The sequence below is a fragment of the Microcebus murinus genome, chromosome 7 (assembly GCF_040939455.1).
Source record: "Microcebus murinus isolate Inina chromosome 7, M.murinus_Inina_mat1.0, whole genome shotgun sequence".
Classification (NCBI taxonomy): Eukaryota; Metazoa; Chordata; class Mammalia; order Primates; family Cheirogaleidae; genus Microcebus; species Microcebus murinus.
In genome coordinates, this window is record NC_134110.1 from 58891092 (window position 1) to 58907153 (window position 16062).

The 16062-nt window shown below is 29.2% G+C and overlaps 1 protein-coding gene across 49 annotated transcripts in view; it reads right to left on the reverse strand.

The window, feature by feature from the left end:
* RIMS2 (regulating synaptic membrane exocytosis 2) overlaps nt 1-16062 on the reverse strand; it is a 614692-nt gene that overhangs the window by 160846 nt on the left and 437784 nt on the right. For 21 of the 49 annotated variants that reach the window (XM_020288967.2, XM_076005085.1, XM_076005081.1 and 18 more), the window contains one exon: nt 3992-4024. The exons of 25 other annotated variants lie outside the window; for them this stretch is intronic. In XM_020288967.2, coding sequence (XP_020144556.1) covers nt 3992-4024 — 33 coding nt within the window. Of the gene's footprint in view, nt 1-3991; nt 4034-16062 lie in introns of all 49 variants that reach the window. 3 more of the 49 variants (XM_012784268.2, XM_012784293.3, XM_076005104.1) reach the window with 2 other exon arrangements.

Here is a 16062-nt window from a genome sequence, read left to right on the forward strand (position 1 = left end):
ATATGGTATCTATCTCATTAAGATAATATTCCTTTACTTTGTTATGATTGAAACAAATGCTTTCATATATTTACTTACCACCGTATTTCTTGTTAGGGGAATATCTGTACATAGCTTTTGGTACCTTTTGTCTATTTTTCTCCTAGAGTTTTACAGAATATACCACTTATTTATAAAGTTATTCAGGTATTAAGGTTTTTAACACCTTATGTAAGTTGCAGCAAAGTATTCCCAGTTTGTTGCATGCCTTTTAATTTATCCATGATGATTTTGTTATTCTGATGTTTATTACTGCCAAATTGTAGTCAGAGCTCTCTCTCTTTTTAAATTTATTTCATTGCTTTTATTTTTAGGGAAGCTTTCTTTTTTCCCAGAAATGATCATTTATGCTTTCATTAAAAAATAATTAACCATTAATCCAGCTGGAGTTAGGTGAGATTAATGAGGAGTGTTACACAACCAGCCTAAAGTCATGTCCGTAGGCAGAACCTGGATTAAAATTTACACCAATCTGTTGGGTTGTCTCTGACCTGTTGTCTTCACCTCTTGCCAAGGGAGAATGTTTATAGCAGCACAATTCACTATATCAAGGATGTGGAAACAACACAAGTGCCCATCAATCCATGAGTGGATTAATAAAATTTAGTATAGGTATACAATGGAATACTACTCAATTATAAAAAATGGTGTGGTGATCTAACACCTCTTCTATTTTTCCTGGATAGAGCTTGAGCCCAAAGTGAGGTATCACAAGAATGGAAGAATAGGCTCCACATGTACTCACCATCAAATTGGCACTGACTGATCAACACTAAGGTGCTCACACAGTAGTAATATTCTTTGGGGTTTGGGGACGGGTAAACACACAACTAATGGATGTGGTGAGCATTGGGGGGGGGGAAGGGCATGCCTCAAAACAGGGTTTGGATGTGGCAAAGTCATAACATGTAACCAAAATGTTTGTACTCCCAGAATATAGTTAAATAAAAAAAATTTACACCAATCTGATTTCAATGCTCTTTCTAAGACAACCCAACGCTTTTGCCTCAGAAATTATACAGCTCAAGAATACAGGTATAGTTGTCCTGATGCATCAGCTTGTATGATAGTTATCTCCTAAACTGGCAGTCACAAATTAGTATATTTGTAATGCATATAACATAAAAAACTCTAAATCATCTAAATCATAGAAAGAATGCCTACACATCAAAATGCATGGACTTCAATACAACTGATTCAAAATAAAAATTGTTTTAATGTATTTTCATAAAATAATGGCTTCACTTATATAGTGCATATATACTCTGGACTAGAGACAGTTTTTAGGTGTTTTGTTTATTACATATTAGCTAATATATGTTCAAATTAAGTCTTTGAGGTAGCATTATTATCCTCATTTTACAGAAGAAGGATCTGAGGCATAGAAAGCAACTTTCACAACATGACAGAGCAAATAAGTGGAGCTGATGAGGCAGTTTAGTTCCAGAGTCTGCACTCTTATACTGCTTCTCAGATTAACATTCCTTACAGGAACAAACATTTTCCCTAGTAGCTGAAACTTTTAGGACAGAGAGTACATAGGGGTAATGGATAGGCCTAGGTAAAATTGAATGTTACAGTATTAGGAATGCATGAGTAATATATTAAAAATTTAACAATAACATTTTAAATTCAGGATTCATCTTCCAATGCAGATTCAATTTTATATCCATAAAGAACTACAAAACAATGCATTCCAAACCCCCATTAAAATTAGTTATTTACTCTATAAATTAATAGCTATTTACTCCCAATCCATTTGAACATTACTTCAACCACTTTCCTTGTCAGCCACCCTCAACTTCATTATTCTCTTTTCTACTATATCTGCCCACATATTTCCAAACTTGGATCTAAACAATTGCATTTAGATTGTGTGCTAATGTGCTAATCACACACAGAATCTTAGAGAACCAATGCCATCACAGATTTAGGGTCTTCACTTAGCTAAACTATAACCATTCTTCTAGATTATCTTTGGTGAGCTCCTTGTCTCATCCCCCATGGCAGCTACTTTTAGTTTTATAAATTCCCCAAGCCATCAAGAAGCCTAGTTCATATTCACTATCTTTATTTTTTTCTTTTCAATCTCCTTTCCCTTCTCCTGAATTTGTCTTTCACTCCCAACAACTTCCCTGAAACCGATCAGGCAAAGATCATTATTGAATAGTTTTATCATTTAACAACATATTTGCCATTCTATGGAATTTGTCTCTGCTGATTATACCCTTTTTTAAAATGCACTCATTCCTTGAATTCTCTTCTTTCATGGATATCCTACTGTCTTTAAATAATTCTTTTCAACTTAGTTTTCTGGCTTTTGTTCTTTCATCTACTCCTTAAATGTAAATAAATGTTGGTGATCCCCAAAATTTGATTCTTGGCTCTCTTTTTATTCTTCATATGCTACTGGCAATTCCATTCACTCCAATGGCATCCCTTGAATGCTGCTACTCTACTAGGGGTCTATGATTCTAGCCCAGACTTTTCTCCTGAGTCCAGACCCATATATCCAATCACCTCTATTAGTTATTTATACTTAAATATTTCAAAGGAAGCATAAACCCAACCCATCCCCAAAATGAACTGTCTTTTCCCTTAAAACTTGTACAACCTATGTTCCTTATCTTGATAAAATGTACCACCATCTATCCAAACATTTCTATTACCTGCGATTAACTTATCCCTCCTCTTCCTGAATCAATATTTAATTGGTGACAAAGACTTATAGATTCTACATCTTTATATAACTTTTCATGTATTGATTGCCTGTACTGATACCTTAATTCAGACCATTATCATTTCTTAACTGATCATTACAATATCTTCATAAATGATCTCTCTTCTTATAGCACTCCAGTCCATCTTTTACATAGCTTCCAAAGTAATCTTTCTAGAAACAAGTATCTGACCTAATTACTCTGTTGCTTTACATGCTTCGATAACCAATACACTCTTCATAAATACAGTCTCTGCCTACTTTTGCTTACACTTGATGCCATTGGCCATATTGCTTCCTCTGCCTGAAATACTCTCTACACAAGAGGCCAACATTTTTCTAGCTTTTATTAATAATATTTAATATAACTATTCTGGTCTTTCTTGAACTAATATTTGTCCTTCTCAGGTGAAAATGTCACACCATCTTTTCTGATTCTACTGTATTCTATTTGTATAAATACAATTATCTCATAGTGCCTATAATTAATTCTTGCATTTATTTGTTAGACTCACACTAGAAAAACTCTGCAAGGATAGGGATCTATTTGGTGTGCTCAGTTATTTCCAGCACCTAGAACAATACCATGTGTTTAATAAATGTGTATTGAATGAATGCTCAAGTTTCAGCTCAAGTGTTACCTCGTCCGTGAAGTCTTTTCTGACCATCTTTGAAAGAAATTTTATTTCTCTTTATAGCTGTGTAGAGTATATTGTTAAAATCATCTGTATTGGCATATAAACATAGTATGTCATACACATCTATTAACTCCTCAGGGATATTGATAGCTTCTTTAAGGTATGGATTAGGTCTTTGGTATTCTTCCACAGTCTAGAACATTGCTGAACTTATGGTAAAAATAAAAATACTTTTGCAATTATGTTTAAAAAAACCCCCGAAAACAGTTTTAAGTCTAAAATAAGTTTGAAAATAAATTGTGATTAATTTGTTAATCTAGCTGACTATTATATAAAATTTCTAGTTAGTTATTCTGTTATGGAAAAATTACATATATATTACATAAAAAATAATCATTTTAATTTTATCCATCTAATTGGAGTAGTTGTTATTAAAAGTCAAATACATAAATATCTAAAAAATGCTTGTAAGATTTTGCATTTTGTTATATTAGAAAAGAATGAAAAATTATGAAATGAGTAAAAATGGTAAAAATTTCTAGGACAAGTTAGATAAATAAAATCATAATAAAGAAAAGCAGTAGAAGAGACAGACCTGCATATCTTCTCCTTGTGGAGTCCACTTCTTCTGTGATCACATCGTGTAATGGACAGACATAGACAAAGGAGATGGGTGTGAGTGGATGTACTCAAAAGGTTAAAAAGTGACAGTGAAGGAAAGGGCCTCAAGTCATTTTGAGAAAATCCTGTGTACAGTCATAGGGAAGATATAATCAAATGCACACCATAAAAAGGAATACATAAAAACTGATGACAAATTGATTAGCTATCATAGCTTAGCAGAATCAGAAAAACAAAGTTAGTGTAGAAATAAAGAGGATTCAAAAGTTTACAATTATTTATGTACAGCCAATCCTAAACACTGATGCTGAAGAAAGATACCATTAGTAATATCAATGTTACTTATATGATCACATTGTTCAAGACATTGCTGAGCCGATTTAAAATCTGTAAAAATGCTTTAGAATTCTTAATTATCTGGAGAAAAGAATTTAATTGAGTTATCAAAAGAGCAGCAGAAATAGTTCAAACTGATTTCTATGCTTCTTATGCTTTGCCCATTCACCAGTGCACACACGATAATAAAGTATGGCCATTAGGCCAATCATTGAATTACTTCAGTATAACAATATATTATCATAAAAATATGGAGTAATAAACACAATACAACCCATTACAAGAAAAGTAGCTAAAATATATGACTTTATTTAAATATTAAAAATTCAAATTACCTAAAGTAGACAAATTTTCTTTGATCATATTCCCTTATAATGACTATTTATTCAATAGATTCTTACAAATAGCACATATAGATCATCAAAATTTTTATTAAAATGTATCCAACCAAATCAAACATCTACTATAATAGATATGGCACATGTTTTGGAAATACTTCGTTCCTCATTGCTGGTGGAAAAGTTCAAATGACATTTTATATAGTAATTCAAAAGCCAGAAGATACCTGCGAAACTCAGTATTTTAAGAAAACATTTCTTCAAAAGATACTAGTGAGTTAGTGTTAGTATGACTGACACAAATGACCATAACCCAAATCATCTACTTTAAGTACCCATTTAGCTTTAAATTAGATACCAATAAAATTCTGAAATACCACTATCAGTTCTGTAATAGTTGTATCATGGTATTTGAGTGATTTATAGAAAAGCATATTATATCAAAATATACTTGAAATATCAATACATTGAAATTATAGCTCTTGAGAGAATTATTTCCTATAATAAATTTATCTCTTTATATGAAGAGTGAGAAAATGAAAATTTTCCATTAGAAAAAAAATCCAAGACAACTAAAACAGTTTTTCTTAGAAAAAAAGAAAAATCTTAGCATGAATTATAGACAAATGGAAAAGGAATGACACATTTTGAAACTTAATGTCATTTTTATTTATATGAGCACATTTTTTACCTATTCAAAAATCAGACATTAAATGTCACCACAATTAAATTGTAAACCAGACCGCTTACAGGATTGACCACTAGCAAAATTCTTCATGTCTACCTGAAAGGTACTAATACACATTAAAATGACACATCCCATATTTTCTTTTCCATCCTCAATCTATCAACTTCTAAAAGAGGATAAGAAAGGAAAATCACAGTTATATTAATAATATAGGCTAATGCTGAATTTCATCATGTCTCACATTATTTTTTACATATAAAATTTTCCTAAATACACATTTACCACTTTACTAAAATAGTTTCCTCACAATGTTAAAATAAAATTGATATGAATTGGATGAAATCATTGTTTACATATATTTCATCTCTAAGAAAAATTTTACTTTTTTGCAGAAAACAAAAAAAGTATATAAATAAATGAAGCTTCTTTCTCTGCCTTGTATTTTTGTATATCTTGGATTACTTTATATGACATTGATGCGATGGCCTTTATATGGATTCAAATTATTATATGGATTCAAAACATTAAAAATTCTTCTCAACTCATTCATTCATTTATTTTAGTGAATAATTGTGGCACATAGAGTTCAAGTGACTTACCCAATGTCACAAAACAAGTTCAGTGGCAGAGCCAGAAATAGAACAGAGGTCTCCTGATTACCCGGTCAATTTTCTTTCTACTAGATTCTATATGACCCAATAAAAACACGTGATATAAAAAGTCAAACAAGGAAGAAACAAAAAGTTCTTTCATGGTGACACCTGAATTGGATATTTTATTATATAGTATTTAATTAGAGATGTTTTTTAAAAATGGTACATGTTACAACTGTCAAATAATTCACCAATGCTTTTATTTTTATAAGAAATATGGTAACACTTATTTTAGAAACAATACTTTATAAAAAATTTTAAAAAATAAAACAAAATTTATATTATCCACAAAGGGATAAAAATGAAATATTTTGATAATGATCTCACTACTAAAAGTCTCAATTAAGCCATTTTTCCATTATTTATGTGAATATAATGTATTAATAAATAGGTCAAATGAAGCTTATATAAAAACACATAACTTTTATTAGCAGATAGAATATTTATGAAAATCAAAAAATCTCAATGTATAACTACAGTTATATCAACAGTATTTAAAAGTTGTTTTTTGGCTTTCTTACCTTTCTGTGGTTAGTTTTATTATGTACTATTTGCATTAAAACAGTCTCATTTTAAAGAGAAACTTATAATCAACTACCTCATTTAAGCAGCCATGTCTTAATGTAAATGGTAATATGCTATTCTTATTTTGCATATAGCATCATTATTGTAGACATCAGTGAACCTTGAAAGAATCTGAAAGTACCCCATTCACTATTCCCATTCTTCTACCTTTTCTTTAATCACTTCTATGTCACAGTCAAATATTCTACATTTTAGTGCTGATAATGGAGGGTTCTAGTGAGAACTTTTCTCTTTCATGTAACCAATAACTAGTTACCAGTCTCTTCTATAACCAATAAACCAGTCTCTTCACTTAATCAATAGCAAATTAAGAGTGATTAAGGATTGTGAAACTATACTCTTTCTTAAGTGGCCGATACTGTCACAATTATAGCTGGATCTTACTTTAAAATGACTTAAAAAATATAAACACTTTGTAAAAAAAAAAAAAAGAAAGAAAAAGAAAAAAAGCACAGTATGTTTTTGTTCATTCCATCATACAAAATATTTTTACAAATTACACTGGAATAAAATACATTTATAAACTAGAATGAATAAACCCATAAGCACCATTTCATCACTTATGGTGAATTATTTTTTAACAAATATTTTAAAATTTAAGGTATCATCAAGTTGCAAACTATAAAAAGGATGTGTCTTTAATCAAGTAAAATAATACTGTACACATACACACACACACACTGAAGCTGTCTATATTTTAGTCTTTACATTAAAAATAAAATCTTTTTAAGATATACAATCATGCATCTCTTAACAGCAGAGATATGGTCTGAGAAACACATCATTAGGCAGTTTCCTTGCTATACAATAATAATAGTATACGTACACAAACCTAGATGGTATAGCCTATTACACACCAAGGCTATGTGGTACAGCTTATTGCTCCTAGGCTACAAATCTGTACAGCATGTTACTGTATTGAATACTGTAGGAAACTATTTTAATATAAAAGAACAGTAAGTATTTGTGCATCTCAACATATCTAAACATAGAAAAGATATAGTAAAAATATGGTATTACCTTATGGGACCACTGTTGTATATGCAACCATCATTGAATGGTCACTGTTGTTCACTGTATATGTATGTGTGTATGTATATAATAATTTTCATTAATCATATTTGGTAAAAAGCTCAAGAGAATGAATAAGTTAGCTTTTATGTAAAATTTTGTGCAAAATTTCCCCAATTCTTCCCTTGCTAATGTAATATTTTAACTACTATTATATTTCAACTGAACTCATATCTCCAGTTCAAATAGAAATGATCATTTGTAATCAACTTTATTAAAAAAGGCAAACACATGGGGCTTGTTTATCCATAAATGCAGTTTTCACCAAGGGTATATGGTATCTGTTTGAAATTTTGTTGAATGGCTACACTTATCGCCACTTACAACAGGCTTACACTTAGCCCTGTTATCAGATTTAATTGTACTTCAGTAATATATGTCTTACATGTTATGTTATAAGCATTATGTTAACAAGGTTCCTGACACAAGGAAACAGAAGCCTAAAGATTTTAAGTGCATATTAGAACTTACATATAATTAAAAGCTAACCACAGTGTGTGGGCTTAGTAAAGGTCACAGAGTCTTAGAACGTTTCCTTTGGGTGAAGGAGAGATATCTTTCAAACAAAGAAGCCTAAATTAGGCCCTCCTTAGTAGAAGGGCCTCAGTAATACAAAGGTAGGATAGATCTCAATTATAAAAATAGAATATTTACCAAGTTTATAGATGACAAACTAAAACTTCACTAAAAATGACTAAACCTTTTTGAAAAATCCCTCAATTCAAATGATTTGAATCAATTATTTCTAAACTAATTATTTCCCATAATTTTGTCAACCCCCATAAAATTACTGAATATTTACAATAATTTCTACCTATTAAGCAATCTATATTCTTTTAAAATATTTTGCTATATTTAAAAACTTAGATAAAAGGTTATCTTTCAAATGCTTTTTTTCTTATTTTGTGCCGTGCTGTTTTTCTCTGATTCTATCTTTGAAATCTGAAATGTAATGCAATTTTAAGTACAGAAAAAAGAAACCCAGAATATATACTGAGGGAGTTTAAAATAATTTATTTCCAAAATAGAGAATGCTATTTATTGTAAAAAGGATGGTTACTGAAGAAAAGGCTTGGCCTTATAAACTTATCTGTATGTTCAGAGGAAACTGAATTACCTTAAAATGAGCAACTACGTTCGTAAATCATAAAATATCACTTTATCTTTAAGAAAACATGCTTGTTATCAAAGAATGAAGGTGTTAATAGTATTTAATTCCAAAATTCTATCAGTTGATATGTGCTATAAGAAACATTTATTTAATTTGTGTTACATAACTTTTTTCCCATCAAGAATAAAATACACTCATTCTACAATAATCCAGAAATAATTAGAAATTATAAAGATGCTAATAATGATCAAAAACACAACCCTGATTTATTTTTCCAGATTAGATAGATTAAACTAGCATTTAATAAGGATACTGATTTAGAATATTACTTTAGACTAAAATAGTTTCTACTTTTAAGAAATCTTAAAATATTCATGAATAAAAGGAAAGTACAAAATAACAAAATACCTAAGAAAAATTTACAGTGTAAACTTCACTAACAAAATACTTCATTGACTATTTACTTTTTCTTAACATAAATTTTATAAAACATAATTCCAAAGATAAAACTAAATTAAAAAATCCCTATCTATACCATAATTATAAATTCCATAAAGATATTATATGGAAATATCCAGTTGGAAAAAAAATTAAAGGTTAATACATTAAGTAAAACATAACTTGTTACTTTGAATATTTTCAATTTTCAAAATATTGTATAAACATACAGTATATTAGCAAAGTGTTTCATCACTCTCACTTTTACAAAAACCATAGACTTATTTTCTATACAAGATACAACAAGGTATAAGCACTGTCATGGGTTCAGAATAATTGCAATAAGGTTAGCTAGGTCAATTCAAAATTTTCCTAGATATAACAGAGCTTACACTTAAAAAATAACAAATCAAGGCTAATAATAATTTTACAAATAGATGAATCATCAAACATATCAGAAATAATTTAAAATTATATCTCCAAGTAAATTCTGAACTGTTTAAGTTTAAAATTAGTTTTTCCAAGACTAGTTTTGGAGAATCTTTGAAATTGTATCAGTTTCAAAATATTCATTAAGCCGGATGAATTTCTAATTTAAGATAGTATTCCCACTACTCTTTTGTGTGATAAGTAAAATAGAAGACACAACTATTTTATATGAATATGATCTTTTCTCATATATATTTCTAATTACTATAAAAATAAACTCACAAAGTAAAAATTATAAAATTCATGTTTAAAGTTGTTTTCAATGTTTAATAGTACCAATTATTAAAGGCCACAATATTCTTGTCTGGAATCAGATTGTTCATTGAAAAAATAAACAACAGATTATCCACACTCATGTTTTCTTGATTTACATTAAAAATGTTTTGTTAACTTAAAGGCCCAAACAAAATCTAATCCACATTCTGCAGGAGGAAGACATTAAGTGTTTTATTATAAACATTATTCATAAAGCCTGGGGCTTAAATTATATGTAGAATTTTTAAACTTTATTCTCACACCAAAGATATTAATATGATAAGTATCATTATACTTCCCAGGAATCTTCATTTATACTGCCACCAGTTAAGTTAGAGATTCTGAAAGTAAATCGCTCCTTTTGCAAATAATCCTCTCAAGACATCTTAGTTCAAAAATGTTAAGATTTTTCTTAAAAAAAAAAGCAGAGACTAGTCATAATACTTAAAATTTATCCAAATACTTGTTAACTCATTTTCTAGTCTATGTCTTGCCATTTAGTCCTTCAGTTCTATGGTCTTACATTTAAAACAAACATTTTAAAGTGTTATTTGTATTGTTAGTATACATCCCAGAAATGGTAAAATGGCAAAATTCCCAGGTATTATAAATTATTGCTGCATAGACTTTCATAAGACAGCAATTCTATTGATACATAGCTGACTTTCCATACATCTCAGGGTTGTGTTCAAGCCCTTACAAAGTTTTTCTAATGCCACAAGTTTACCACAATAATCCTTTGGTAAAGAATCTCTGCCATTTCATGCAAGACGATCTTTTACATTTTAGCACATAAAAATTTATGTATTAAGTACCGAATATAATGAGTAGATTTTTAACATCATAGATGTACTTGAGTATAAAATAAATGGCTCCAAACATGACTGCTGTAAATCTTAGGCTCATATAAACATGTTGTTGAAATGTAGTCAGCCCTACCTGATATCCCATTACTTTCCTTCCATTTTATCACCCCAAGTTTCAAGAATTAAAAATATCCTCTACATAACCTACTTTCCTTTTAGAAACAAATATATTTACAAAACACTAAAATTTAACACTGCTTTTACTGCTTTTTATGCTTCATTGCATACTTACTTATGACATTCACGGTTTGAATTTCCAGGACCAATTTTCCTAGTATATAGGAAAATACACAATTGCCAAAATAGAAAAATCTATAAACATTCTAAACTGTGACATTAAGGCACTCTAATTAAATTGATTTCCCACTATTGCACACATCGTTCATATTCAATTAGGGAGCATAAGTGATAAAAAAGTATATATAATACATGTAAGAATAAGCCAATTAAAATATTTAAAATAGCTATTTAAAATGTTATGTTTTGAAATTCTAAAATATTTATTAGTTAGACATTGCATTGTTTCATGATTTCAATATACAATGTAATTTATCTACATAGATATACATGGCCAAAAACATATTATGTATCAGACATGATGGCAAATAAGACAAACAAATAAATAATAGTTTATAACCAAAGATAATGTGTATCGCACAATATACAGCAAGGGGAGATTCTTACAGTAATAATTTTTGTTATATAAACAAGAAAACATTAATTTTATATTTATTTTGTTTACATAACAAAATCTCCTTAAATAATATTAAGCTAATCATTATGTTCCTAATAAATTATTCTTAATTGAAGATTTGAAAAATCATCTAAGGTATTTTTCTTACAACTTTATGAATAAATTTAAATTCCCAATGTGAATTCCGATTCATTTTACTACATTTTTAGAATGTACAGTTTCATTGAAGGAAAATTCACAGACTAAATCATTTGTACTATGCCATCTTTCCTTGTTCTCCAAACTTATTATGTAACTTGATACTTTTTCTCAAAGTATCTATTCTTTTCCTTCATAGCACTTATTATACTTGTAATAATCATTTGTATGATTATTTTTTAATTTATGTACTTTTGCAAGACATAAGCTCTCTGAGGGCAATATGACTCAGCACTAACCAAAATGCCTGGCATATAACAGGATTACAACAAACACTGATTAATAAATTGGTTTAATTCTTATATTGATATATTTTAAAATATAGATTTTAGATCTATAAGATGAAATAATGACTCACCACATAAAAATACATAGTACTATTATTATAGACACAGATATTTTTAGTAAAAATATCATTAGTAAAACTCCATTTAAATGTTAAAATTTTCAACAAAAATTTCAATGTTCTCTCACCCAATTACTAATTAAAAGTAATAACAATTATCCAGTTAATCAATTATCTCTGCATTTTTCTTTTTTTCCTTTTACTCCTGGTTCAAGTTTTTGTCTTCTACTTAACCATATGTCTCCAAGTATGAGACAAAAGGAAGAGGAAAACAAAAATACACTTCATTTTAATTCATTGTTAAAATTAATAGTTTAAAGAGATTCCATATTGAATTCACATGCTATGCTAACAGTCTTCCTTGTTGTTTATAGCAATATTTTATACTACCAGAAGCTGTAAATAAATCATTACAAATATATGGTAAAAATATGTCACTATTTGCAGTTAAAAATACGACTAGCTTATAAAGACAAACTTTACATAAGATTGGTGTTGAGTTTTCTACTGTACTTTGTGGGGAAACAAGCACCTCTCCATTAAGGTAGTTTGAGTCAAAATAATCAATTCTATAAAGCAGATGACCATTTGTGTTTAAGTTAGCCATTTTCTCCCCTAAAGGACTAATCTTAATAATAACAAAATAATTATGTTCTTTTTCCAACATATGTATAATTAGCTTTCTAAACAAATCTTGAAATACTCACCACTGTAAACTAAATGGAATCTACACACTATAAAGTTCACACCAAAATGAGTAAAATGAGGTACAACCACACACATGCATTTAAAAAGCATGAAATGCACTGTCTGTAGTCTCATGCTTTCATGTGGTTTCCAAACCCTGACAAACCTGGCTCAGATTGGTGTTTCTTTTTCGGTAATGGTTTGTCATCACTTATTGTACCATTCACCTTTTTCTGCTGGTCTTCCCATGTAACTTCTAGTATCAATAAAAAAAAAAAAAAAATCAAAGCTTACCAGAAATATTAGATAATGTGCATAAGAAGAACCTAAAAATATTTCAGGGATCTAAGGTTTTATAAAGACATTTTTCCTAAATTCTCACATAAACTATGTAATACACAGTTAACATTTGAAATATAGGAATGTAACAGTATTTGAATTTTTTAATAGATTTAAAGTACCAAAGTACTAAAATTAAAGTACTAAAATTTACTTCCAGTATATTACAAAATTTATTTTCAATAAAATGAATGGAGTCAAAGTGTGAAGAAAATTATAATTAAAATGGTTTGAAAAAGGTCTTAGTTAATAAATAACACATACTAATTTATTTTAGACAATCATTTTACTAAACATTGTTTTATTGTAGTGAAATAAAATGTTTATATGGAATTACAACAGGGACATTTTTATATACATCAAGAGAAAATTCATAAATATATTTCAATCATATTTAGTACCTTCATAAAATGACAGAAAAATGTATATGTTATAAGATTATTTCAATAAAAATCTTGATAAAGGAAGACAATGACATTTAGTAGTAACAGCTCAGTATCATTGAATATGAGTTACCTGGCTTATCTACTATTGTCTAGAATATTTCTAATGTGGCATAAGATTCATTCATTCAACAAATATATATTCAGTGTCTCCTATAATCCAAGCATGTTTAGGTACTGGGGATATAACAGCAAATAAAATAGGGAAAAATCCATACTCTCATAAAGTTGATATTTCAGTGGGAGAAAGGGATTATAAACACAATAAATAAGTAAAATATATTGTGACTTAGATATTGATAAGTGCTAAAAACATAGAGGTTAAGGAAGTTTGGGAGTCAGCCATATGGTTATTTGGAGAGAGCACATTCCAGGCAGAGGAACAGCATATGCAAATGTCCTGAGGTGGAAGCATCCCTGATATGTTGCAGAAAAGCATGGAGGTTACTATGGCTGGAGCAGAACAAAGGAAAAAGCAGTAGAAAATGAGGTTAAAGTGGTAATAGAGATGAAAGTTGGGGGAATGCAGACCATGTAGGGCCTTGTAGGTCATGTGTCAAAAGACTCACTGGCCACCATTTAATCTTACTCTCGTAGTAGCACTCATAAATAATTACATATCTTATCACTTATCTTTCTTTACATTAATGTTTCTAAAGCTATAGTATGAGTCAAATAAACAGTTACTGTCCACATATATTTTAATCCCCACAAAGTTTCACCATGCTATCTATAATACTCTGGTACCATATCCACCTTTGGCCATAAATGGTGTCATATTAACATATTTTATAATATTATGCTAAGCAAAACATAACTGGGAAGATAAAACCATTGTCCAAAATTGAAAAAATATGCTATACTGCTACATTAAATACAGATGATTTGAGATATAATACTACATTTGATTACTTTTAATATCAGAAGTGACTACACAAAGTGGAGTTTTCCAATTCCTAGAAATGAAATAAATGCAATTAATAATATGAAACTTTATTCTGGTCCAAAACAAACTGGCCACTGCAATGAAATAAACAACTTACTTTAGGAGTATTGGTTACACTTGGGTGTATAGTTTATATCCTGATTTTACAACTGGTAAATAGTCTGATAAAAATATATTATAGAATACTCAAATGCTAAACAATCTGGATAAAGATGTTATATTTCAATCAACTAATAGTGGAAATGAAAATCTTAAAACCTTGAGAGAATATAAAATTTTTCTTATAAATTCCACTAGTTTTCTTTAGTCATAAGAATGAGGGAATTTTCTGCTCCTTGAGCAAAGTTAATCTGAAGTCCCACAAAAAACAAGAGACTAATTTCCCTATTGGGGAAATAATAAGTTTATTAATAACAAAGTATTTGTTGGTTATGAAAGACCTGCACTTTTGGTTATTTAACAATAAATAATATGAAAGATTTTATAAGCACTACAGAGTTATTTCTAAAATCAAATGGTACAAAGTCCTCATTTTAAAAAGCTGTTTCACCTGTAACCATTTGATAGTTTCAAAAACATAAAACACATGCTACCTTATTAAGCAAGATTGAGTATGCAGAAAAAGAAACAGCTTATTTTGAAAATGGTAAGCATAACTAAACTGGTAGACAGAATCTTCTGAAGCATGGAGAAAAAACCTTAAATTATAATATGTTTAATTTTTAAACACTTTCTTTGAAGTGATTAACATTTTAATTTTAATTGAAGATAATTATTTATAGAGTCACTTGTATCGACAAAATGAAATAAAGCAAATATTCATTGAAAAGCATTTATATGCCAGTAACAAAAAAATTCCAATAGCCATAAGTTTATAAATTTCAACCAACATAAACAATAAAAGAACAAAATCAAAACTATCATTTATTGATAGAAAAGGTAATAGATATATTACTCTACTGAGATAGGAAAGATAGCTTTCAGGAACATTTTTGCCACTGATTAGGTGTATAACTTTAGGCAAGTTTCATAATCTCTCTGACCTCCAGATTTGTTACATTTGATGTGAGAAAGATGGTCTTGAAAAATCTCTAAGGTTATTTCCAGCTCTAAAATCACACAGTTGCCCCAACTTCTTATGATCCTAGTTAAGTCAAATTAGATTTTACGTAGGAGTACCTACAATGGAGATGATGAGATTGAGGCACTGAGAGTTTAGAAGATTCCTAAAAGTTATACTGGTAGCTACTATTAAACTCTATATTAAAAAATAAGTGTCTATTTTAAAACAGAATTAAAGCCATAAAAAGAACAGAATTGACTACTGATTCAATAATTCATTTATCATTCAAAGAAACAATGCTAAGAGCTAGCCATACCTATCCTTCTGTGAATTTATAGCTCCTATAATTAAAATAAAGCATTTAAAGTAATTAAAAACAAACTAGCTCATTATCAGGAAAATGCTAAAATTGTTTGAAGGTTGTTTTAGTTACAATAAACAAAAATAGCAAAATAGCAAAAATATGCCTGAGCACACAACGCCCTAAAGAGCCTTTTCT